This window comes from Acanthaster planci, linkage group LG09 (assembly GCF_054643075.1).
Source record: "Acanthaster planci isolate LZ-2023a linkage group LG09, COTS_SCS, whole genome shotgun sequence".
Classification (NCBI taxonomy): Eukaryota; Metazoa; Echinodermata; class Asteroidea; order Valvatida; family Acanthasteridae; genus Acanthaster; species Acanthaster planci.
This window is the reverse complement of record NC_141785.1, coordinates 15171887-15199536: the sequence shown is the minus strand read 5'-3', so window position 1 is coordinate 15199536 and position 27650 is coordinate 15171887. Positions and strand designations below refer to the sequence as shown.

Below are 27650 nucleotides of genomic sequence, written 5' to 3'. Positions count from 1 at the left end.
GGACTGGACTCGCAGGAAGAATGCGCAAAAAAGTGTGTTTCATTAACACAAAACGCGTATTGCAAGGGAGACATTGATATGGGCCACTTTTATTAGACTTGGCTCTTCTGAATAGGATTCAACATGAGAAGAGTTAGCATCATTGGAGTTGGTCTTTAATGGGCGAATTATCAACCGACAGCTCTTCTGGAAACTTCCGTTGAGCTTGATCAAATTAATACTAAGAGATCTTACCTGTTTGACCCATAGACCGGTTTTCATAACTTGATTTCTTTCGTCCTGAAAATAAGATTGAATATAAATTAATGAGTAACCTCGGCTGGCAGTGACCCCCCTCCCCAACAGATCCTAACTTTCGAAATTCGCCAGTGAGATGGAAGCTTCGCGTCCATAAGTATCAAACGAGCCACGTGTTTCTCTGTGCTCTTTTACAAAGGTGCTAGCAGCCACACCATAATTTCAATGCAATATTTGTAAATATCTCTAATAAAACACATCCATTTTGAACGTCGAGAAACGAGAACGAGGTTGGAATGCATGTTGTGACGGGCCTGCATGTCTGAAGTTTGACGCAACCTGCAAAGCAGAATTATTACAGCAATACAATTACTGTTTGTATTACCGCTGAATTACGAATCACTTTGTGATTTGTGGCAGCAGAAATACAGTTTCATTTGCTTCACACCCCGGCACGACCACCTACAAGAAAAATAAACAGGCCTGTACCCATTTGTAGCTGCGGTTTATTGCACTGACAAATTGTCTCGGCTTGGACGAATAGACAATAAACAAAGACAGGGATCTTACCCCACTGTAAATATTCAAAGTGGTGACAAGCTAGGGATTAATCCTTGTAGACTTTGATGAAAAGTGGGTGACCGCGCTCCCAGCCCACACCGAAAAGAAATTTATATTAAACAAGACAGTGACGCTTTGAAAAGAGGTAAAAAACAGTGAACAAAATGATTCTCACTGCAACAACTCTGCTGCTTCATATTTTGTAAACATTATTTTGCTATCAGTTTGTACGCACTTAAAAATTCTTAACATGTTCAGAGTACAGTCGGATAGTGTTTGACACTACGGGCGATTCACAATAGTGCGCCTCCAAGAGTTTGCAACGCGTTAAAAAATCACAGAGCGCAAAATCTGTCGACCCATTCAAAAGGCGCATTGGGTTGACAGATTTCGCACGCTGTGTTTGGTCAATGCGTTACAAACTCTTAGAAAACTATTAATTAACGCGAGTATGGAACACTGCTGCTCAGAAACTGAACATACTAGCTCCTGGGTATATTTTTAGTGAGATACTGAAATCGCTTTTTAATTGCTGAACAAAGGTTTTAGAAAAAAACCTAGTTCATGAAAGTAAAAAAAATATACAAGGGAAAAGGGTTTACGAGAACGGAAGAAAGGAGGCGTAGAAATTTTGTTTTTAAATCAAAGCCTGACAATTTCGCCGGCACATGCAGGTAAACAAGCACAGGCATCGGAGAAGAAATTAAGAGGCATGGGGTGAAGAAACTGAAGGAGTATAGTGTAAACATCCATTCGCACCCTGCCTAATTTCAAGGCGAGAATCACTCTTCCAAATCAACCCTGACTTGCTGGATTAGCGTCCGTCTCCCCGGCCGACTCTCGCCCTTCGCCCGGCGGCTGAGACGCCGGGTTGTCGCTGCCGCCAATTCGGGCCGGCCCGTCTCGGCTTACCGAGTGTCCACGCCTGCATCTTGAAAGACAAACGGGAAACAGTGTGGAACTCTGGACGTGGCGAAACACTGTCTGAAAACGGCGCGATCGAGCACCGTGGATCCTCGGGGTGAAATTTAAGTTTTCAGGTAGTTGGCCGTGATTTCATGAAATGACGTTAGAGAAAGAAAATCCGATGTCAAGGGTTCCCGGAAACAATGACGTCATATTTGGCTCAACGGCTGGATGGAATTCCCTTTAAAAGTGCGTTGCATGCGAAAGGGTGTGTCCATTGGCACCACAATACGCCGTGTCGTGCCAGGTTGCTCAGAGCATGGACGCAATTTATTATCTCAAACTAATCAAGACTATTGTTAGCAGTAACAGTAATTTCAGAAGAAGAAAGAATTGGAATATAATGAAGGGGCTAAGGGCAAAAGATTAAATGATGATTTCCAATTTCAGCCAAGCACATCGCCGAAGAGAAAGATCATAGGAATTCCCTCGACTCATCTACACTGCAGGAGATTTCTGCTTAATCAGACGTATTTTTCGTATCACCACCACTCCTTATTTGTTCCTTTCCCTCTCTTTCCTCGCTTAGTACGTACTTTGTGGATAGTTATTTATTAATTTTTTTTCAATAAAAGTTTACCACCACAAAAATCCTACCATACAAAGCAGAAGGTCAACATTAAAAATTCGCCTAGGTATCTGAAGAATAGATCGATACTCGACCCGCGATACCGGCTATGAATGGTTTCCCGGACTTGTGATTCTAAAATGTCGAGCGTGGAAAACGCTATGCGCATGCATCCCAACGACAGACTAAAGGTTAAAGCGAGGAAAACTGACCAGAATCTCTGGCAGCAGATGTAGCGAGTAGATGGTGCCAATGAACAGGGTGGATTAGCCAATAATGAAGCAAGCACTGAATGATGACAGAATTGCCAGGCCACCGCACTTCGGACTATCGAAAAAGTGCCAAAGAGGTCAATTACCGTAAATGCGCAGAAGGCAACAGAGTGACGTAACAACATAGCCTGCCCCCACGTTTGGTCCATTTTTGGTAGTGTGTAAGATTCGTGCGTAGCTCGTGAGCACGCGCGAGTCGCCAGTAGCGCACGAGCCGGACGCTGCGGAGTGGGTGTTGAGATATCACTTTCACTTTGGTTTGGCCCATGTGTTTGCTCATCAAAGAGACGAGTGTGTTCGGCAAACACCGACAGATGACTTAGCGTCACCTGACGACCGAGTCAGATTGACATGGGGCATCTGTAAGGTGTCTGCGGGGAATGACAGAATGCAACATGATAACAGATATCCGTGATTGGGCTTGAAGGAGTCCGGTTGATCAGGATACAAAAAACAAAAAATACAAAAATTTTATCAAGGATTAAGCCCCCTAATAACGAAGGCTTTGATACCTTGAGAAACTTCAAACGTTTTATAAAGCCATAAATATGTTTTCTTAGGCATACCAAATACTGTTTGGTTATGCTTGAAAATGTGAATTAAACTGATAAAAACGGAATTTACCAGTAGTGCTTTCGAGCTATACGTTGCAAGCAAATACGTTAGAAGCATATTAAAATGCAAATATAATGATATTTAAACTTTCTGTACATAAGCACAAAGGGCACCTCTAACGTAGGCCAACGCAGAGAATGGTATCCAAGCTAAGATACAGTTATTAATTAGTCGTTCATGGTTAGGTAATGTAGCCTCATTCACAATCGTTAAGTTTCCTAAAGATTCTCTCGTGGCCAACACATATCTCGCTATTATATGTATCGGTGGACATGAATCAATGTCCCTTGGTGGATCTAAGGACACATTGTAAGGAAGTGTATGTTTAGTAATGTTGAATAACCGCGGCTGCAGCCGTAACTGACGTGTACGTGTGCTTGAAAGCAGTGTTCGTGCGGTAGCCCATACTCATAGTAAGATGCATAAATGGACGCAGCAGTTGTTATGTATGTCCTACATGACAGAAACTTCATTATCACACAAGAGGGTAACATCTTTCGGACGATGAAACACGGAACTAAGTAGGCCCCATGTATAATCAGATCATGTGTGAAATTTGCAAATATAATTACCAATTAAAAATACAAAGTTTAGGATATGTAATTTTTCATTTGCAAATCAGGATCCGAAACTGTTCAAATGGTTACAAAAGACCGAGTTGGGACATTGTTTGCATCGACAAATGTGAGAGGTCACGCTCAGAACATCATAAACACACACAGCTGATCATGTCTGCTTTGTGTGACCACGCCCCGGTCACCCGATCAGATTGTCTCGTTAAACCGCATGAGCGCCGCAGTCGGCTGCATTTCCCACAAAGGTCAGGCATCTCGGCTGCGTATCAGCCGTCATGCCGGGTGTTGTGGCCTGTCTACCATGCTGTACAGTATGTTTTTATGACTTGTACAACACATATTAAAAAGTGAATATAAATACTCGGCACACCGGGGGTTCTCAATCGGCTCGGCGTGAGAAACGAGACCGCACGCTGGCACGCTAGGACACGTCGCATCCCGAGTGATCCCGCGTAGCTCCCTGATACGCATGGGTTCTGTCAAAAAAACAGCTCGATTCAAAACTCAAACGTCGCAATCATGACAGCATTTGGAAATGATAAAGCATGGAAACAGAGGACTCGTGCCTCGTTAAAAATGTCCAGACTTCAGGCTCTCGCGTTGTTTATTAACTAAGGTTTCCATTCGATCGTCTCAAAGCAAACTTTGTTTCATTGTCAATCGCTGACTGGAGTAACTAGGAGTCGTTTTTTTTATAGAATAGGTATTAAAAATCGGTTTCTGTAAACTATGACTTTCAACTTGTTCAACCCTTTTGAGCTGTGCGCAAAGCAGTGTACACAAATACCATGACCTGGCTCACATTTTTTCCCATCGTGGCTGCTTATGGAAACCTCTCAAGAGCACATGTGGACGTCTTGACCCAAACCCCACTGGGTGACACCTAGCACATAAAGTGGCCCGACACGAGGAGAGTAGTGTGTGCCAATAATTATCAGAAGAAACACGGTTTGGAAACGAAACAATCTTACACTACTTTTCTTGTCTCGCAGATCAGCAAACGCATTAAGTCGAAGAGTCGCCCCAAGACACTGATATTATTACCAACCGTTTTGGGCCCTCGAAAAGCCATCGGGATGTGCTAAACTAGTTTTGTTTTACTCCACAGAGCACGGTTTGGGTTGCACGCAGGGCGAAGTGTGGAGTGAACCAGGAGAGCCATCATACGAAGCGCTTGTCGGGTGTTTGCTCCTGTCGGCTCGAGGCGACTGACCAATTCTCAGGATACAGTATTCAACTTTTAAAGGTTAAGTGGTACTGGGAACGGGAGGTTTGAGGACGCAAACAGGGCTATTAGGGCAAGCTTTACTCACAAGATAACAAGGCCTGTCATCACCATACCAATTCGCTGGTTGCCTTGAAGACTGCTGTGTGTTTCGATGGTGAGGTTATGAGAACCTTTCCAAACAAGCATTTTCTTTTCTCAAGTCGTTTTACTTTCGAATGTCTCCTCTTTATAAATGAATCCTTATCCCTAATTTCATTATGAAATTGCACGTGTCATTAAGAAATGCATGTGATTGCTTTCTGACAGCTGGCTCTTAATTCAATAAATCAGTTTTTTTTCAGCCAAGGTCCCTCAGGAAATAACTAAGCTGCCACTGTATTGTGAAAAAGTTACACATTATGCAATTTGAGGATTATGCTAAGCTGAAAACAAACTTTCGTTGATTAAGACTCATACACGAGGATTGCTCACGGATATTTTTCAGTGAAAACCGTCAACACTGGAATGTTTGAAAACACCAAGCGGCATCCGTTGAGGAAATAAAACTGCCGCGTGTAAATTTATCTGGCCAGCAAACGTCGAACTGCATGCAGTACCGCCATTGCCAGTTCTCTTAATAAGAAATAAAAGATAGAAAAAACTGCGGGCCGCTGCTACGGGCCGAAAAGGGCACGCAAAAATCAATTCACGCCACATGAGCAGCCCCCATACTGGCGTCAGACGGTGAAAGACGGCAACATTTTTCTACCCGTCCTCTCTTGATCCATTCTGGTCCTTCTCCTCATCCTTCGGTTCATCCCGACCTCCTCCCCCTCGTCCCTCGTCCCTCGTCTGCATTCTTGTGTCCCTCCGTGTTAATTCCTTGCATGTGTCTTCAACATGGTAACCAAGTGATGTTCGATTTTGCCCAGTATCGACTTGATGTCTGGAGGGCGTTTTTTTGCTCTTCCGGTTGCCACGGCGTTTCCCGCCAACACCAGCACGGACACGTAAGTTTGGTAAGTGGTGCCGTCGATCGCGATGAGTGTGTTTTTGCTTCGTGCACTCGTAATATGAATGTGAATATCGAAGTATATTCGGTCTATCGGTCTATAGACCGATGCCCCGAGGGCACAAACGCGTACATAGATTGCTCTCTGGAATATGAATCCAGTTTCTCTGGCACACCCCCTGGTTCTCATTCGAAAATAATGAAAGATTTCTTCCACATCATATCACGCTGAAAAGGACAGAGGACTACGATGTCAAATCTCTTTCTGATTTGAAAATCTATCAACAGCTCTCAAAAATCAGGGCTTTCGGAGACAGATATTAAGAAAAGGAGCTACGAGAAAGAGTGCGTTCGGTATACGCGTACCTTTAAAATTCTTGAAAACGTTGGAATTTCTAGAATAGTCGGCAGAAAATGGAGCAAATGGGTGCATGCGAGTACGACAGCCGCCCTGAGTGTCCAATCAATCATACCTAACCCGGACCATTCGAACCGCCTGACACCGTTCTCCCATGAAACGGGCCGCCCAACTGTCATGTTACACTTTCTTTCTGATTGGATTAGAGGACACGGCTATTCGGTTGCGGCACAGGCCGCCAATTGCCTGCTCGTCGTGGCCGATGAGGTTTAATACAGGGATTTACGATAATAAGTGGTAATTCGGTTAGACAGTTGGACCGGTTTTCCCGATGAGCCAATAACGGGGAGCGAAGCAGCCTTCCACGGTAACTTGAGCGTCACTGAAGAAGATGGTTGTCCCCCCCCACCCCCGAAGCGACGATGGTTCTCAAAAACAGTTCTATATTTTGCGGCGACCCGGAAACATAATTGTATCATGTAGGTCACAAAGGATTACAGAAACTACTTGAGTCAGTCACTGCGAGGTTTAGAGTTCGCATATACACTGATCAGAGGAGAAATGTGGAAGAGTGGTCGCACACTATAGACAAATAAATCTTTGCAAGGACGTCTAGAAAGGGATGTAAGAAATGTGAAATGCCAAAACTAACTTAAGCGCCCCGAAATGTTAAACAAATAAAAGTTAGGTCTGACGTTTCCATCCAAGAGGAATCATTTTCGAAGGCAAGAGGAAAATAGACAAGGATGTGTACGGCTTCCCGCGGGCTTTAAGCTTCCCCTCCCGGTTGTCGATCGAAAAACCATGGCCATAAACCACTTCATAACCGAAAGACAAGCACTTGTTTACTGACTGGGGTCAGCTAGCAAACTCGTCTTTGTAGAAAAGAGGCACGACAATTTGCAGCATGTTGGAAACATTGAAAGTGATGGGAAAGAAGACTAAGGAAGATGGGAAAAAGATAGGTATCAGTTCTCCTTGTTCTCTCTGAGGTCTCGGTGAGATCTTGATTGTAACCATGGCGGTGTAATGCCTCCCCATTATGGCAGCAGCAAAGCCAAAGATGGCTCAACGATTGAAGATATAGCGAGACAATGGTAAACTCAGACTCAGAGTAAAAGGGAGACAGAATGTCCTTAGGTCAAAATCAATGCCAAGAATTTACCAACGGTTGGCTTGATCCTGCCTCCTCGATGCGAGCGGACCCCTTGCAGTTTAAGGAGCAACCCGCATGAAATATTGCGCGCCAAAGATGAACGGCAGCTGAAACAGTGTTTTCAGTTCCAATACAAGAATGGCTGTTTAACAGCTCCAGGGAGATAATGGGAAAAGGAGTAATTAAGCACAGCGCGTTCACGGGCCGCCAGGGAGGAAGGCTAGGGTGGGCACAAGAGCTCTGTGTATAAGAGTGCTATCCATTCTCTACTAGAACATTTTCTATGATCCAAGAGAAAGATGATGAGTGGCAGAGGTCAAAATGGGGAGGGGGATTAGAGGATAACGGAACAGGTTGACAGGCAGACAAATAGGCAGAGAAAGACCCTCGGGAACATCGAACCCCGGGGTTACTAGCGCGAGCTCCTTCAGTATACTGCTCATGCATCATCCCGCGGAAATGTCACGCAGCTTTTATCCGGGAATTCATTCACATTACAGACTATTATTAGCGGCTCATGAACTACGTAAGAGAGAAGGTTTATTGGGTTTACTCCCTCGCCGGTTCTTTTCAGAGTCATCAGTCTTGTGTACCCGCAAAAAGTCTAGCCTCCACCATGCAATGGCGAACTATTTTATGGTGAAAAATCTACCGCTATGTAATTTTCCTCGGTAAGAAAAAAGAAAGAATAAAGAAAGACGTTTCGAACTTTACAATTTATCTGGTAGAGCAAGCATTGATATCTCAGGTAATTCATCTTAATGACATAATATATCCTACACAAGAAGCAACTTGGACAAGAGCTTTTTCAAATTATGTATTAAGAGACAGTGATATAGCCACTTGAAATAAACAAACAGGAATATTCACATCGGATGAATATTAAATCCTCGGTGATGTTAGTTAGCTCTTGCTATCTTTGCTGTCTTTCACAATTTGTAAGAGCTCTACGGCAAAACTACTGTTAGCAACGCAGCACTCCCGTGTGACAACGTTTGCATACCAACTCGCCCAAACCAGATGGGCATACAGAAACCCGTAGTAGATCAGGAGGTCGTTCTCCCGTCGATATCGGTTTTATTCAGGAGTGGGTTGTAGATTTAATGTCCCTGGTGGACAATGCCACCACGGCTCCACACAGGAAACCATCTCTCTCTCTCTGAATGAACGTCGACGGAATCGAAGCATTTGAATAATTAACTGTACCAACACCTGCGGTAAAGACGAAGCTAACCTTTTACACGGGCAGAAGTGTAAGAAACCGTGATTCGAACATCCAGTTACATACGTCAGCGGACTACGTTTAAGGAGGATAACCGTCAAAACACACCTTTTAATAGTAAACCGAATGGTACGTTTTTGCTCAGGGTCGATTCCAATAGCGTACGAATCATCAAAAGGTTGACATTTAATTAATTATAACATTGGTCTGTCCGCCCTGAGGAAAATAAAATATCAATTTAAACGAATTTAAATTGGGCCAAGTTTCCATGGAATACTCTATTGTCCCTTGATATTGACCCCAAGCGAGATCATGAGATGGCGCAATTTTCCAAGCAACAGAGGTTTAACAAAGGTTGGAAAATGCACTTCGCTGGTTCACGAACGACTGTGAAATGCACGTGTTGTGCCGGGTCGCGTCGCTTCCAACAGAATGAACACTCCCAACGAACATGATTCTTTTCAACCGTTGAGGGGGTGCTTCTGCTTGAGACGGATAGGGATGAATTAAAAATTATCTCCCCACTTACCACATCAATAATCTGCGAAATGGATAATCCCATGTACACCTTGAGAGGGAGAGAATCATTCCGGACTGGGCGTACAGAATAGTTGTAGTTCAGAGTCAGGTCAGTCAGCAGCTTGCTCTCCTCCAAGGATCCATCACACACTGTTTAAACGGAAGAATACAGGAAACCAGACTTTCATCAATGGACAGTGAAATGCAAAGACTTGAAAGTGTGAGGTCTCTCCATATACAGCTCTGATCTCTGGCAGAGCTGTATAAAGAGAGAGAAGCGCCAGCTGTAGACTTTGGAACCAAAATGGCTGTTATGTATGGCCATTATTTATGAAGTATATAGCGTGCTGCTATCGTGTACTAATTGTCCATGTGAACTGACGCATAATCCATTATTTTGGTTCCAACAATTGAGACACTCATGTTGCAACTACCACTATAACGGTTCTGATCGCCAGACCTGGGCGCGCCCTCTTCTGGTATTAATGAGTGAGCGTCAGGCGCTTACATCGTCAACCAAAGTAATGTGCGTGTCGTGTTGAAAACTTAAGGTCCTTTTATTGAGGCAGATGTACGAGCATTACTTTTTGTATACCTAAATCAGTAAGTATGGAAAATTGTATATGACAACAGAAAAAGCATTATTGTAACAGTCACCCAGACCGCGAACCAGGTGACTACATGAGATAGTAAGATACGGTAGAACGTGGGTGACAAGTGAAACGGAGAAATCTTGCGAAAGATACAAGCCTTGGTCGTCAGGCACTCGGGCTATGTGAAGTCTAGCGTCACCTGATTTGGCAGGTAGATAGGACTTCAATTGAAGACGACAATTACGGGTTGGAATCAAGCGTGCTGAGCTGAGATCATAGGATTATTTGCGTACAAAGTCACCAGCGGTCACTCTTGAATGGGACAGGTTAATACGCGGTCTGCTGTGTGGAGTAATTCATTTGAATGGAATGGCTCTCCGTTTGCGAAGGAATTTCCATAAGACATGTACCCGTCTTTCATTATCGAGAGAAATCCATGCAAATAGAAGCATTAGGAAGGCGGAATTTGCACTCAGCACACATTCAGCATATACAAAAATCTAACAGGATTAATCTGCATTATTGCATTAAGCAATTTCTCGATCTTGCATCTCTAAGTTTGGGACAATGACATTTTCGTCAAGGTTTTAAAGGAGGAAATCGTGAATGGAAATTTTTCAGTTGAACGAACTTAAGTCCACACAACCAATCTGTTCGTTGGATTAAGCCATTCTTTAGTCTGCCCCAGTCGGCGGTTCCCATTTAATACTGAAACTTAATCAGACGAAAGAAGTACCTTTCACCCTCAGATGCAATTAGACAAAACAAAGATACTCTTTAGGTATACGATCCGGCCAGGTGATGAGGCAAGGATTACTGACAGTTCTCGTAGTAGTGCAGCCATGCAAGATGATCATGGTCGGTACTTTTACATGCTCGGACTTGAACGAAAACAATTACAGAATGTTAACTCCTGAACTAATCAACAACAGGGGTGCTTCGTGGCCACAGAGCATGGTTCAAAACGGGGATACTACACGAGAACTAACAAGTGAGGAAACGTCAACCGAATTAGGCCTAAAAACGCCCCTCTAAATTGGAAACTAGTCGGTTGGTATATGGAGATAAGGAATCGTTTTTATCAAAGTTGAAAAAAACCCTGTCTGGTCTACTGGTGTGAAAAAGATTTTAGATCACTTTGTCTGCAGGAAATACATTAAAGAGTGAAACCACGCGCTTTAGCTCTCAAATCCAATGTGCATTATGCCGCATTAAAACGCCTCGCTGTCAAATTTACAGATGAGATTGTGGTGCTCAAAATTTCCATTGAAATCAACCTCGACATTGACGAGGCCAAGTTCTTCGCACTATAGTACAAAGTACTTCTGTCAGTCAGCCGGTAATGGTATAGAGATCGTGCGATCGGATTTTGTCAGATCAACGGGGGTGCGGTTCTGCGACTAGCTATGCATTGCTTATGCAAGCCTAATGCAGCATCGCCCGTGTTAGGTCAAGCCACTAATGATGTTATTTGGACGTGAAAAGCGAGGCCACCTCACTCACAAAAACGCCTCATTATTGCATTACGGAGCCCCACAAACGACACCAGTTTGGTTCGGAGAAGCCCCTAAGGATGCCGCTACGACGTCACACATTAGCTTAATCCACCTCGGTATGCTACCTACCAGCTGGATGTAGAACCATTCCATACCAGGCAAAGTTCGCACACACCGAATCTGTGATATGGTGACCATACATCCCCATACCAATTGAGTCTGAAGGACACCTTTAGTCTAGTCAGCGTTCAGCGTGTATTACACGTAAGAACTTGAATAATTGATCATTTCATCCCAAGTATGACAAGTCTAAGGACGCCTACTTGCTCCTCCAGGTGTATCTTTCCCGTTTTTATTGCCTCCTGTCAGGTGGTTTTATTCTGCTGAGGTGTTCGAGTTATGACAATCAGCGTCTACAGTTTTGTTTCTTTGTTTTTTTCTCTCTTCCGTTGCAGGCCCTTATCTCATTTGGCTTGGCTTGAAATGCCACCCCAATCACATGATGAAAAGTGGTTGTTGTTTTTGGAATCTTGACAGGTGAGACCACTATGAAGGCGAAGAGGACTACGCATTAAATCGATTTTCACCCCCGTGAGCTATTGGCAGCGGAACCCAGCTTCAGACTTATTGCGACACTTTCTTTTGTTGCAATGCGCCACTCCTGTATCGCATTTTAAGATTTTTATCTTGCTGCGCGGGTGTCTTGTGGTGCTCCTGTCAAGCTGGCTCAACATCATGGCCGGCCAACCGAAAGGCTGAACGTGAGGTACTAGGTCCATTGGTCTGTCATTCGTACGGCTAACTGACATATTGTCATTTGATTGGCTGTCTCTTCAAATAGATTAATTAATGATAAACCTGTACCGGGTGGCCAAAACTAGACCCATAATGCTCTTACAATAGTTTATTGAACAGAGCGATGCACAACGTTCCTTTTCTATACAGAAATAAGTATATCTTTACTCGAATTTGTCCTTCACGCTAAAATTCGTATACTTCAGCCTATTACTGTATAATATATTTCAAGCTCAGCCTCTGATTTCTCAATCAAAGTTGACAGATAGTAGGAATATTTTTTTAAAAATGACAATTTAACAAATTGAAATAAAAAGATGTCCGATGTTAAAGAGGTGCACACAGCCTATTTTACACCTTTAACAAATGCGATTCTAAATTTAATCGAGTCCACGGGTACCCAAACATTTATTAAAAACAAATTTGTCCTCCAACTATCCAGTCTGAGGACATCAAGCGCACTCGAAATATGAAACGCTACACTCTGCGCCTGAGTAGTACATGGGTGCATTGAGAACAATGACCTGCGTTTGAAAGAGTCTGTTTGTTCGAGTCCGGTGGAAAACTAATGAAAATTTGACGTCAATTGCCCAAGGGCCTCGTGCCAACTCGCAATTTCCCCGTCTAATAAATTTCGTAACTTGATTACTTCTGTCCTTGAACCTCGCTTTATTTTGATCGAGACAAAAATACATACCTGATTAAGTTTTGGCAAAATGGTTTTGGTTGGAGAGCGTGTATTGCGCTATATTTACGAATATAGGTCTTGCCCTATATCTCCACTCAATTGCATTTTGTAGCGCGGCGTAATGTGTATTCAGGACGCTTTACTCAAGTAATGAGGTCACGAGGTCAACCTAGCAGGATGTGCCCCGGGGGCTGGTGGGATTGGCCTGCTGGTGTTTAGAATTGGGCCCAGGCTGCAAATACGTAAGCACGGGCTGACTTTGTAGACTGACGGAGGCGCTGGCCCGTTTAGACTCAACCTTCGTCCCTTTCCAGCAGCTACCATTGACAGTTTGTTGTCGTTAAGTCGTGTTTTCATAACTCAAGAAAAGGCAAAAAAGATAAAGAAAAATACACCGAAAACAACGTTACCCAAGAGACTCTTTGGCGCAAGATGAACTCTGCTATTATTAAGGCCATATCATTCTACCCATCTCAAAAGGAAGCGACAGACAAGATGTAAGTTTGTGCTGGCGAGTGAAAAGGTAAGCATGGCACTTCCCGCAGGGAATTCTTGTCCACGGATTCTGCTGCGTGGGCGTCAATCGGTGGGGACGGGGGGGGGGTACTGTATCAATTTTCCCCCTCCCCACTTTTTTCCAAACCCTAAATGAAAATGTACACCTATTAGATCCTGTATTTCAGACAAGCTCAATAAATGGCCACTAACATAATATATATATATGTATACACATATTTAAGAATAAAATGCTTGAAAAATTAAAACAAATGTTGCAGTAGCATAAAAAATGGCTACAGATCACACCACATGGAGCATCTATACTCCAAAGTTTTCCGGGGCCCTTGAGCGGGCCCCGGACCCAACACCGCTGAGGGCTTCGCACTTCGCGCTCGCATTTTGTTCTGATCAGAGCTATGTCCCCCACGTTTCAAAACGGAGTGACGCCCTTGATTCTGCATGTGCTGTCAAAATGCAGCTTTCAAACCGAGCTTCAATTTTATACACGTAGGCCTAGGTGAAATTTAAAGCACAAACTTCAACCGATGACAGACCGGAGACCACTTAATTGACCCCATTCACCTGAAGCCATTTTAGATCTCGTACCTTGAATCTGTTTTATTAATTGTGAACTGTCGATCAGGATGGCACCAGACTGTTCCATAATTGTCATGCGTTCCAAGCCTCCCTTTCAATATTTTTCAAATTTTACTTAAAACACAATTGTACATTTTTGTATGCTTAATCACAATTTCAAATTAGTCATCAGAGTGGAAGTTACTCATTTGTCACTAAATTTGATTTTTTGTAACTTTCATCATGTCTCTCTACATCCAAAGATAAAATGTAAACCTCGCTATCAATTTCAGCAAGGTCGACCCATGAATAAAGTCTACACACAATCTCTTGCTCAGTAAGTAATGCGTATCTGCTTGGTTAGTCAACACTACGATTTTAAGGACATGTCCCAGCAGAAAATTGGCAAAAGTGGGTTAATCTTTTCATGCCCAGCACGTTCTATTCTCAATAATGAAGCGGGCGCCATTTTCTTCGAGTTTTATAAGCTCCGAAATGTGCCAAGCACAGACGCTTGCTTTTTGACAACCGACGCAGGTTGCCTGACAAAATTTTACACAGCGCATTTCGCTATATGACTCGGCATTCGGCCGAGCCAGTTTGCTTACCTAGATCTTCTGCTTAGCATCCTGAAACTGAACTCAGGAGCACATTTTGATTTCCTTCGTTCCAAGGATAAGGAAGGGAAAAAACAGTGGGCTAGCGCTATACATGTACAGATCCCCGGGACCCTGCACTGCAGCCTAGCCAGCCCGTATATACGGATGCCTTGAGGGGATTCGAACGGATGCAATCGCTGCGGTGTAATATTCAGCTAAGAGGGTAGACAAGCCTTGTCCCGGAGGCGCAAACATCCGATCTGGCTGGCCAGAAATCCAATACAGGCGGGGAAGAAGGAGAAGCAGTGGACGGTAATTGAAAAACACACGCGTTTTCACTTAGTGAGGTGTAGTTTTTTTCTCATTTTCATGAAATGAAAGCTATATGGTATAGAGTTGAAGGAGATGTTTGTTTCTTCAAGAGGGTTTCCATTTGAATGTGACAAGATGGCCCTTCTTTCTCGAAATATGAGAAAAAATGGGGGAAGTTGGTTACAACAGCTCAATTTTCCAATATTTCTTATTTATTGATGAAAACGAAACTACGGTTGTGTTATTCAGGTCTTTATGAAGCTGCAGCACGACGCCGCAAAGGGACTCGTCTCATTCATTTTCAAGGGAAAACTATGCGCACAATATTAAAAAGCAACTCCTAATGACTTCCCAATGAGGCTCGCCACGGAGGCGCTCTCATCCCGAGGGAGGCCGCAAAGCGGCTTACAATCTAAAGCGCTCTTTGAGATCTCTCTCATGCAGTAACACCCAGACTGAAATCTACCATCTGGTTCGTGGGGATTACATGATCTCGTTCATGTAACCACAAGCACGTTGACAAGTCCTACAATTAATGCATATCCCTACCTCATGGCAAAGCCATAATGCCCAAGAATGCGGACGCACATTCGGCCTTGATAGATGTAGAGAGTTATTAAAACTCAGGGGGGGGTTACATCAGTTTGCTGTAGACATAATTTTTCCAATGATCTTAAGAGGACCCAGCTTACTTTTCAACATTACCGTTGCTTGTCCTAAATGGATGATTTATATCTTGGTATGACGACAGCTTCTTATTGCTCTCAGATTAAATTCCAGGTTGTTTCTCGTTTAAGTTTATACTTAATATCTTATCTCATAACTACTTTGGCCTTTTCATCGAGGAAGGGCCAACCAACCGGCTGCCCACAAACAACGAAGCTTAAATATATGTATATAGGTCTATCTTCCTCCGCCGTCGTAGGTGACCAACCAAACCCACCACGTTGGCCCGACGTGTACCAAAGTTGACAGCGTAACCGGTTCTGGTAAAAAAAAAACACGACCTTGCTTTGATGACAACGCATAGCCAAACTGGTAGCGAGAGAACTCGTTCATTCTTATTATACGTCAAGTGCTATCGCTATCAAGTGCTAGTGCTATCCACTGCAGGACCGAGTTGGGCTAGCTCTATAGCTGGACATGTTCGGCGGCTCATTAATTAGAGAAAACGGCTGCGACATGCCGAGATTGTTTCTTTGCATGAAGCAGCGTTCGTCGTTAACGGCCTCTATTACCAGCATGACTGCCTCTGATGAGTTCGTTTGATGATGATTTGTTACACCGCGGAGCCGTCCCTGATCGATCCTGCGAGTGATGAGGCACACCGGCACCCACCAACTAATTACAGTCCCTTTTACGGTCGGATGGCTCAGCCAGCTCATTGCTCGCCAACTGATTCTACTTTCTGCAAGTCCGGCTGATCTGTGTGGCCCGCACTGCGGCTAAATACAAGAACAAACATCGTTTTCAGTCTGAGCAAAGCAGGCAGCCATCGATCGCAAATTTCGCCAAGATTTTGAGAGGCAGAATGGGCACAATTTCCAAGTCTGATGAGCCCAGTCGCAGGTCCCCGGACGCGTCCCAAGTAAACAGACCACTTGATGGACAAGGGAGGTAAACCGTCTAGGGGCTGCATCGTTTCAGCTGTAAGATAAACCACAGCTTACAAAGTACATCCAAACTGCCAAAACATACTCTGTGTATATACATGTAATGGCCATGATAAAAGGGGAAAGTACGATCGTATGATGGCCGACTGAGTTCCGTCTGTAAACGGGTATTAGCGCTCCACGGATGGCCACTTAACTCGCGAACCGCCACAGCGTTTTCAAGATCGATACAGTGCTGTCAGTGTCACGGCCCCGTACATACCTTTCAGGGTTCATCACGCCAGCTCTCATTTGGCGCATTTTGGTGAAGGGGAATTGAAAAAAAATTGCCTTCTATGCCTATGGACGGGTTCGAGCGCCTAAATTAGTCATGAGAGAAAAACTGACTGACGATGATGCGCACTATGTGCCCTCTGCCGTTGAGGGCATGCAGTTTCAATGTACTGCCGGACTGGATCGATTCCAAGATCCACACCGCCCTCCTCAATGCACGCTGTTATATTGTGGTTCTTGCTGGTCCTCTATTCAAATAAAATACCTCTTCAGTACTGACATCCTTTCAAAGCAAGTCTTAGCATCAAGTTGGTATAGTCCAAAATATTGAAGTCAATATTGTTTCCCCAGCAAACAAGCATGGTATGCCCTACAGGAGAATTACTAAAAAGATTTTGCCAACGCATGCACAATAAATACAATCCAGCCAAATTTAAAATGGTCGATTCACAATAGTGCGCCTCCGAGAGTCTGCAACGCGTTGACCAATCACATTGCGCACAATCTGTGGACCCTTTCCAAACGCGCACTGAGTCGACAGATTTCACGCATTGTGATTGGTCAACTTGTTGCAAACTCTTGGAGGCGCACTATTGTGAATCTACCGTATTGGCCTTAGCTGCACTCGATTGTTCTCTTTGTGTTTGTAGACTATACGTGATATTTCAATTTTCATAATTGCCCATCCAAAAGTCCTTTTTTGTTTCGTCTTGAAATGCGCTCTCAACAAAGTCCATTTTCCCGGAAGGTCTCGATCGATTACCCTAGAAACACACCTGTACAGATTTGGACGATGGTAATTCTAATTGCCTGGGTGAAGACCGGGGTAAGTTTTCACATGACTGAGTGACAGACGCAAAGGAAAGTCAATTAAAGGCGTGAGGTCAAAGCTCTGGATCTTTACAGTTGGCGCCCTCCAAGTTTCGAACCTGCAGTCGATTGACAGACAACGCAAGAGAGGACTTCAACAAGTCTACGACTCTGCGGTTTTTAAACGCCATCGTATTTCGCCGATACCACAGACGCCACTTTGATGAAATTGGATATTTTTTTTTAAGTTGCGAATATCCAGCTAATTAAGTTAAATGAAACTCGTGAAATTAAAGGAGGGGATGGGGGGGAGGTGAATTCATCAGTAGAAATCAGAAGCGGTCACGGCTACAGGCCCGTGGCGGGGTGCAAGCAAGTTCACTTTTCCCCGTGAACGTGGACCATAAGATGCGGCAGCCAATTTGCATCACGTTTCAGCCACGAAAGACTGACAAAAAAGAATGGGTGAATGCCTTCAAATAAGCATACATAATCAATGTTGAGTCATATGCTTGCAGCGACTCGAGTGGAGTCTAGTGAGTCATCCGTTGGGACTTGGTTCGAGTCGAATCGAAAGAAATTGTGACAAGATACTGTCTCCATAAATTCGAACGAATGACTCGAGGTATTTCTGCGGTGCTCCAAGCGTATAGGGCACTATGATCCCTTGAAAGAAGGCACGGTAGAGATAATGGAGGGAGATTTGCAATAAAGAGACGTCTTGACAACGACATCAATTAACAATAATCATCTGTCATGCTGTAGTTTGGCAATGAAATAGCACCGACATGACGAAATAATAATACTCTTCTAAAGAATCCTAAACTCGCCGGAATGAATACCGCCCTCAACTGACCGGACGCATTTAGGAGAAATCGGGACTTTGAGTGTTTTTCCACTTAATCAGCAAAAGTAAAAAAAAAAAATCATATTTCAAATGCTATGGAGTCCCATGAATTCATCATCTTATTAAAATCAAGCTCTGGACATTAATTCTGCCGCCTTCGGTTACTTCACAATTGCAACGTGCATATCTCTGAATCTTAGTTTCTGCACAGTTCTGCACGACTTGCAGCATATATGACCAATCTGTGGGCAAAATGTAAAATTTGTCCTTAAAATAAGAATGCAAAGCGAAGCCATGGAAAGGGGACGATTTGAATGCAAGGATTATTCTTCATGCTTTGGTCAACACAGAACGAAAGCGTCTTAGATGAACTTAAGTCCACCGCGACGCCATCAGATACATTAAAAAATGTAATTTTGACCCTCCACAAACTTCCTTAGGCGTCTCGGGGTTGAAAAACCAATATTCCGGCGAGTGCAATTGCATATGAACACCCAGCCTGTTAAAAAAGAGAGAAACTCCACATTCAATATTCTCATTCAATTAAGCTGTTTGATAAGATCACGGGAGTGTGTTTACCCTAGGGCATGTGTTATTGGTATTTACATTTTGCATCCAGGGGGGCTTCCGCACAAAACAAACCCGATCGCATTCGCCACACACATGCCGTCTCCGCGCCGCATTAAATCGTGAGTAGCCGTTTAAACACGGTGCTCGTTACAAACGAATTTATTTTTTAAGCTGCGAAGGATTGTCAGGTAGAAGGAACAAACTGTTATGTAACAGTGATTAATTCTGTGTAACAGGTTGCAAATGAAATCACATGATCTAAACAAATACCTCTGATTTGTCTTGGCTGCTGCTCTTTGTCATGATAATTCGCATCATTCAAATGCTAACTAATTGGCACAAAGTAATCCATTCATAAATCTTGAATTTAATATTAAAACCCCTTGGAAGACAAAATTGTAATAAAAATCATTCATGCACTGAATACATTTGGGAAAATACAGGTACTATAATTATGTAGTCTGTATTATGAAGAATAAATTCACCCTTTAGGCCTTGTAGCTGAGCATAATAACAAACTACTTGCAATTATACCCAAAAAAGTAAATAACATCTGCACTTTTTTCTTCAGATCTCGGATCGTTATCATTTTCAGTGCTACGATGATTATCATATCCGTGATTTGAAATTAAATCAATGCAAATTATTCTTGGCATTGCTCTCTTAAATTCCCGTGTCAGAAGCCAGGTCCTGTGTGTTCTAATCCTGAGCGGGTCAAACTTCACGATGACACCTTCCGGAATCAATTGTTTGACCCAGGAAAGTGTCACTGGTGGCATGAAGGGAGTTTGACCCTTATGAGTGGGTACTCTCTGCACAGTCTCCCAGAATCTCTTGTACGATGACTTCCACCAGTCATCAATCCCCTCCAAAAATGTTGTTTTTCTCCGAGATGTTGAGCCTTGATATGTAAAACAAACTAGCGATAAGCTTTTCAAGTCCCTGTGAGCACACTCTCTTAGCTTCGCTAAGTAAAAACAAATTTGGGCTTCAAACAAAACGAACAAACAGATCACATAAAGATGTCCTTTTCACTTATGAAACTAACTACAATGTTTATCTGCCAGAGGTATCGTAAAAAGAAAAAGCCTTCGAAGATGGTGTATGGTAAACTGAACAATTTGTGTATTTATAGCGAGCATACCAAAACAAATTTGTGTGTTTGTCTCTACCAGAAGGGGTCGATCCATTAATTTTTCCGGGGAGAGGAGGGTCAGGCCCGTCAGATATTTCTGAGTCCCATTATTACGCACTTGTCCTTATACACGTAGTAGTCTCGCAGCAACCGTTGCAGGGTGTCACCTTTCTTATTGTTATTACTATTAAAAAGGTTTTTCCCCATTCATTTGTTTTTGTGGAGTCAGAGAAGGGGGTGGGTCGACCCCCAACTCCCACCCCTTCGGTTCTGCGCTCAGCCCGCAAGCAGTGTGAGGAACTGTACGACTGTTTATATCTTATAGACAGACATTGTGGCGTTCGTCGGACCTGGAAGCCAATCGTCATTCTAACATAACCATACGAGTGTAAGGAAAATGTCAAGGATTAATACCCCTTGTGAATGCACAAACGTAGAGGACGCCGACTGAGAGACACTGAACACCGATGCGTCTAGAGTTATGTGGATGTACTAGAACCTATGTGTAGGCCTATCTTTCCTTATTAACATTTAAAGAGATATCCTGAAATGGCGAGTTCTACAGAATGTTCATTTAAGTAAATTCGTTGTCGTGCGTAGGCCTAGTGCAAATTAATGCATATGCCTAATGGCAGATGCATTAATGCGGTGTTAGTTGATCTTTTTTAGGTCAGAGATTTTTGGTCTCTATTTAACACGTCTTCTGGTATGATACCACACAGTGTACTGATGTTGATCTCCCATCGAATTATCATGTATACTCTGCACCTCTTACAACATGACGGAGGGAAGTCCCTGACGGAGACTGACTGTATATGAGACAATTACCCAAAGAGGGGCATCAGTCGATCATTACTTTTAAGTTGGTATTTAGCTTCAATTGGAAGTGATAACGATACTGCTGTGACATATGAAGCAGGATATGGAACGGAGAGCACCCCCCCACACACACACGTTTGTGTTGGTCGTTGTTTGATCGAAATCTCAGGAATTCTTCACAGACATCAGGGGGGGTGTGAAAGGTAACAATATCCTAGGGTGTGTATAGGGATTGGACATGTGGAAGGGGGTTACCCCTCCGTGCCATATCTTGCTGGGTATATGCTGTGAACACAGCAACCAAATAGTCTCTTCTCAAAGTGGCCTTGTAGTATCGCGAATTGATCCGCCTCAAAAAGACATCAGTCGATACGCTACAGCAAATCAAATCTCAACCAAACTAAAGAGTCCCATTCTTCAGGCTGGAGTTCAGATCAGAACCAGAAATCATACCTCTTAAAGTAAAGTTACAAGATAGTCCCAGACCTAAACGTCTGATGAGGCCACAGACAAAAGCCAACTAATGCAAACAGTATCGCAAACAATCACAAGCCGGAAGTATAATTCTCTACGTTTAAGATGAATGTACTACAAACAAAGCCAAATGTCAGTGGTTCAAACATTGATATCCATCCCTGAATAATACTGCATGTAAACACTTTCAAACTACTTACCTATCGCCTTATTTGTTAGAATATTTTTGTATAAATTACACTGTTACATTCAAACATATATTATATCAAACTATCGAACTCGCATATACTCACCAATGGGCAAATGTAGCAACAGAAATGCGCACAGCACCAAACACGGCAGCCTTCGCACGCATCGTGGCTCCACCGCACACGCCATCGTGGATGCAGTTCAACCGGCAATGCCGATGTCAGTCTCTCCTCTACTAATTAATCTAGAGTAGTTGCGTTGTTGGACAGTGAGATTTTGTTTGGGCAAAACAACAGCGTGTGGCTTACGATCATGCCATACGTCAGTCACTTGGTTCGGCTCACCGCCCAGTGTATATAAAAAATATGTGGTCGCACGCCGGTAGCTGTGTTAAAACATAACAATCTTCGTGTTTATTTACATCACAAATGGCACATAATTTCAGTGTCTTGGCATTGATCTTAATAAGGACGAAACGCGGGGGCTGTAAACGCTCAAGGTATGACCATTAAAATCTCGTTCAGCAAGACAGCTGGCCCACCTGAAAACAAATGCCGCGATCATCTGTGCCAAACTGCGCGACGGAATTCAGAACTGAGTTTCTTGTTTTTTGAGTTCTCGGCACCGCTGATGATGCACCTCAAGTACCGAAAGAAAGAAGCGTCCATCGGCATTCCCGGCTCGCCTGCCTCCTTTGCCCCGGCCAGTACAAGAAAGTCCTCCTAGGAGAAACAGCTGGAGAAGGCCGCTAGTATATCTTAGCGTATCATTTGACAGTTGGCCAGAGCCGCCAGGTATTGCGGCTCTCTGTGTGTGCACGCGTGCGGAGCACCGGCACGGTACGGCGCAGGCGCGTACCAAGACAATCAATTGGTTTCGGTGGCGGCGACAGCTCGGACGAGCGAGAGCGCTAACGAACACATTATGACCCCAGTCATCCAACGGCCGTTTTCATCACCTCCACCGAGGGAAGATATATCACTCGGAGTATTTCTACCGATCCGTCCTGGGATGTTTACAACTACTAGATCCTATACAACCACAAAATTGAATAATCGTAATCACACTTTGTTTATTTTGCTTGGAGAGAACATGTAACGCTGTTGATATTTCTTACAAATGATTACCAAATGTTCGGCAGTGTGACTTTCGAAAATGTTAAACTGGCTTTCAGCAAGGAATGTGACAGTTTACACAGCTGCTGTTTGATTTAAATCTCAGAAATGTAAACTTGTTAAAAACAGTTTCACACGGTGTTCTAGGAATCAATGCCGAGTCGGCCTTCTGACAAACAGGCGGTGCATTAATTTAAGCAACCGTGGAAACATCTCGAAAAAAACGTGCACGTTCCGCCTTTTTCGCGGTACGTTTCCAATCCCAGAGATTTATGCGATAATATGTAATTCGGTCGCACGTTTATGGTCTGATAAATTTAATTTGATCGAAATGAGTGGACGGTGATAAGGGTACAGCGCCCTCCCACCCTCCAATCCCATGAGCAGTGATTGTTGTTGAACTGATTCGCGAAATGTCAATGCTATTACATGTGATCTGGGATATCACTGTTCTACAATGATGCCTTGTCATGAAAATGAAAATGAACTTTCATGTTCAGTTCAGTCACTCAGGTCGGCATCTTCATTGGAGCAAATAGCCACGCTGTATCCACCATTATGCACGCAACACTGGCATTAAACAAGCAATACCGTCAAATATACAGAACAGAAAAAAGTGTTGAAACGAAACTGGATAAAACTGAAAGAAAGAAGGAAACAATAGCACCAACTTGTCTAGAAAGTACGCGGTAGGGTAAGGATCTGAAAATAAGAGAATCCCACTTCCTCCTCTGGGCTCTCCAACATGGCATTGGTGTTCCAAACATCTACGAGATGCTCTTGCCCTCTTGCCTCGGGGTTTGAGTCCGGAGGAAGTGCCCTTTGTGCATCACCGCCCCCCTCCCTGATTGATACCCGATGCCGGTTGCTCCGGTCAAAAATCCCGGTTAAGCCACACAATATGAGAAAAACACATGGAAGAGAAGTTGAGAAGAGTTTAAACAGGTATAAGGTACTTGTTCTTTCAACAACCACAAAATGTTGCCTGCTTTCGAGATAGCCTCTTCGCTAAATATAATGATAAACACAGACACCCATACCATCCAAATCTTTCATCCCCCACTCGGGAAGTCAGATAGCGTTCATATACAAGCAATTATTAATTTGACACTCCAGGCAGGCAGATTGCCGCGCAAAGAGCTGGTCCGTTTCTCCTTTCATTCTGTTAGCACCTGCCTGCGGATGACAAGACGGACTGAGAACCTTATGTAGCACTGGATTAAGGGAATGCTTGGGTCAAGGCAGTGACCCGCGGGCACCCGTAGTGGTATCGGTTAGCGGCAGAAACATGCTGTTTCGAGGCACTGACAGATGCAGCTCATCCGCACCATTCAGATAGTTACTTCAGATCAATAGTCAAGAATTTGAAATATATATACGGCTTTGGTATGTTACTCGCCCACCTCGAGTTCAAGTTACTTGGTATTCGTTCGTAAGCTTCTCTACACAGCGCAAAATAAATTACATTCACAGTCGTGAATAGAAACGCAATAACAAATTACTGAAGAAAGCCAGACAGAAATGGGCGAAAAGTATGATCTCGGCCACTCAATGAGCCAACAAGAAAGAAGACAATACAACATAGATAAGACACGAACTAAAGAAACGTTAAAAATGAACCCGAACCATTCGAACAAAACACAAAAACATATTAGCATTTAACGAACCATCGCTACATTTCAATAGATTGCCGTTTGTACACAGAGGACGTTATCAACATACAATACATGGCACAAGGAACATATAAAAAGGCGCGTAGAGATGCCGATAGTTTTTTGCACAGAAGAAAGTCACGAACCTTTGAATGTGTGAATTGGAAATGCCGATCAAAGAAATCCAATTCGAGTACTTTAAGAAAACTTGAATACTTTTTAAGAGCTGTGGGAAACCCGGATTTGTTCAGGATTGCCTGTGATTTGGACTATGTTTTGCTGAATGTGCAAAACCATCGCAATGAAGGAACACGTTTAGATTATTTGCCTGATGCATATTTGTCAACCGTATGCAGACACACTGCCGCTCAGACGTCGTGCGAGCAAGGACGAGGGAAATTACATTCCAACTATCGAATTAGTAATCAGACCATACGTCTCTGTGATGGATACCAAGAGGATATCATTCTTTGTAGGTCAACTAAACAAACCTTGCAAAACTCTCCAGTTCGTCACAGTTTTCATCTATGTCAAACGTAAGCCACTGGGCATTATGGAGGTAGGGGAATCGACTAGAGACTTCATGCGGTCAATCCCCGCACTTGACAAGCAATTGTCGAGATCCTAATCCTAGGGCTTTAGGAACGGGAAAAAAACTCGAATCAGACGAAAGAGCAGAAACGGGGGAAAGCGTATGGTATAGCAATTGCTGCAGTAGGTCCGCAAGAAGAGGGGATTACTTCAAATTTGAACGACGAAGCTTGAAAGGATTTCTTCGGAGAATTGAAGTGGGTCTGAAATGCATGTCATTTGGTTCGAAAGACGTCAGACAAACAGACTGGAGCTTTTAGTCTCTTTCTGTAGACCGTTAATGTAACCTTCCAGGAATCCAATGCACCAGACTCCCTCGGTCCGAGTGGCAGTTAGTGGGTCAAGTAGCGCAAACAGAAATGTAAAAGATTTCCAACATCAACGCAAGGAAAGCGATTATCAGGAGAGCCCGTTCATCACGTTTATGTCAAAAGTAATCTCCCACAGGTCGAAAACTGTTTTTGGTAGCTTTGAACAAACTGCCATAAATAGAAAGCAGCGTTTACCTCATAAAATGTCCGAGCATGTGGATCTCAATAAAACTGGTACATGTATTAACTACCATTCCCGTCATAGCAATATGGTAATCAACTTCAAAACAAATCGTAAGAGGTAAACGACTGTGTCCGCTTGTGAGTTTCATGTCAGACGTGACTGACAATCTGGTGAAATCAGTGCCTGGTTAATGGTGTAATTATTCAGTGTTCATAGACATATCGGGGTGAAGTAATCTTTTTCCCCAGCAAGTGGTAGAAAGATGCTAGGTACTGCACAAAACATGGCTGGCCCTCGACGACACATCTGCACCATATTGCCGGCACTTTGCTGTCTGCCCTTACCACGTGGGCTTACACGGTGTGCAAGGTCGAATTCGTCAATAAATAACCATGGTTATAAGCACTTTTCTCCCCAGTGTAGATCTCAATTCAAGACAATGTCATATTCAAGTTCCGTCTGGCTTAAATAGTAGGGCTCATATATTAAAGCATACAATATTAATCATTCTTACTTCATCCATGACAAAGACCCAGAGATTTTGATCTGTTATGCCGCTCAAAGACCCTCTTGACTCGTACCCATTAAACCAGGGCAACCCTCTTTTTTAAAGAATCTTTTACGAGTTTCTGAATTGCCGATGGCAGGTTATTCCGATCCATAATTGCACATTGTACGAGGGAGCGAAATGAGTGCGGCCCACTGGGCTGCGTGATTGCCGGGCGTTGAGAGCCTACCAGCCGGGCGAGAAACAGTCTGAAGAGTCCCCCTTGTCATAAAATATAACAAATTATATTATCCCCATTCGATTACCGGGGAAAAAGATGACAGAAGTTAGAGTGGGGTGCTCATTAGATAGAGGGTATTTGTCACTATTTATCTGCCGTGGAAATAACTCCGACTAGAGCGGATGGCTGATGCAACTTCGCTGGCTGAACATTATCTGTAGGGACGTTACGGCATTGAGGCCTGCCGAACCAAGCGCATCTCTGCTGGGAACGCGTGCAGTTATACGCGAGCGGGAAGACAGTGTTAACCTTAAGCAAGAAAAAAAAATGAGTTTCGCTTTCGGTTACAAGTAAGGATGACTCAAAGTAAGAGGAGCACGGATGTCGCTCTGCGGGGATGGTCTCCTATCTCCCGACTGCCGATGATTGCTGCTGGTTATCAAGGAGGCTCGGCAGGGGAGGATCGTGACAATATTCAAGAGAGGATGCTAATACAGGCAACGGTAGGAGAGGACGGGGAGAAGATAGACGAGGATAAACCGACCTGCAAGGACACATCAAAGACCCTCCGAGATGACAGACAAAAATCCCCGTCTCGCGCGTCAGAACTTCACTAAATTATGTATAATACGTGACATTTGGAACTCTTCAATTACGTTACAAATTGGTCCAACATTAATGTGCAATATGAAAACGGCCTTGGCATATGAGAACATCCAACTTCTCCCCACGGGGGAGGTTTAACTGTAAAAACGCAGACCTTGAGGTTTCCGTTGTTCATTGGTATAATGCAATACATGTATTTCAACAGATTAAGATGTATGGAACCTCAAAGTGCCACAGACAAGCATTAACGGCCAAATAGGTGGAGTATAATAAGAACTTATTACTTGCTCATTCATATACACCTATTATAATCAACTCCAAACTTGGAGGATATCTGTAAGATGCGAAACAAAATACTATTTTCTATCGTTGAATTTGGATTTCTCTGCCTGAACAAAATATTATTGTTACTATTACTTTTCCCATCCTTTATTAAATTAAATTAATGCAAAATTTTTAACAGTATAAAATATAGTTATCAATTTGGAGGCATCAAACACTACTTGATAGTTATTTGAACAATGCAAAATGATTCAAACGGGGTCAAGTTATAGGTCAGTGTCTCTCCAAGGAAAGGCCGTATCTGAACAGTGACATCAATGCTAATTTTCCAGTGTTATTCATGTCACTATAGTGTCACATTTTTATAATTCGCCATATATGATCAACAACTACTGAAAAAACTTAGATGTAAGTTTACAAAACGGTGTTTTCACCATAATTATCTTTCCCAGATAGGCCTAACGTTTTCATTTTGGTCTTATCGCGCCCACGTAAACGATCTTTTATATTCATTAAAACGACAAAAGGCGCATATACATCTTCAATGCAAATTACATGCAACTCAATACCAAGAAGTATTAGATCCATTTGTTTCAATATTGAGCTAATTAAGCTTACGTATGTCC

At 43.3% G+C, this 27650-nt stretch overlaps 1 protein-coding gene across 1 annotated transcript in view; it reads right to left on the bottom strand.

Annotated features, from left to right (window-relative positions):
• LOC110982255 (neuronal acetylcholine receptor subunit alpha-3-like) overlaps window positions 1-22514 on the bottom strand; it is a 28712-nt gene extending 6198 nt beyond the window's left edge. Inside the window, exons 1-3 of the mRNA XM_087141320.1 lie at window positions 21660-22514; window positions 9279-9418; window positions 235-279 (exon numbers count right to left, since the gene is read on the bottom strand). Of these exons, the coding sequence (XP_086997446.1) occupies window positions 235-279; window positions 9279-9418; window positions 21660-21744 (270 nt within the window). The 5' untranslated portion in view covers window positions 21745-22514. The remainder of the gene's footprint in view (window positions 1-234; window positions 280-9278; window positions 9419-21659) is intronic.
• Window positions 22515-27650: the final 5136 nt, after the last annotated feature.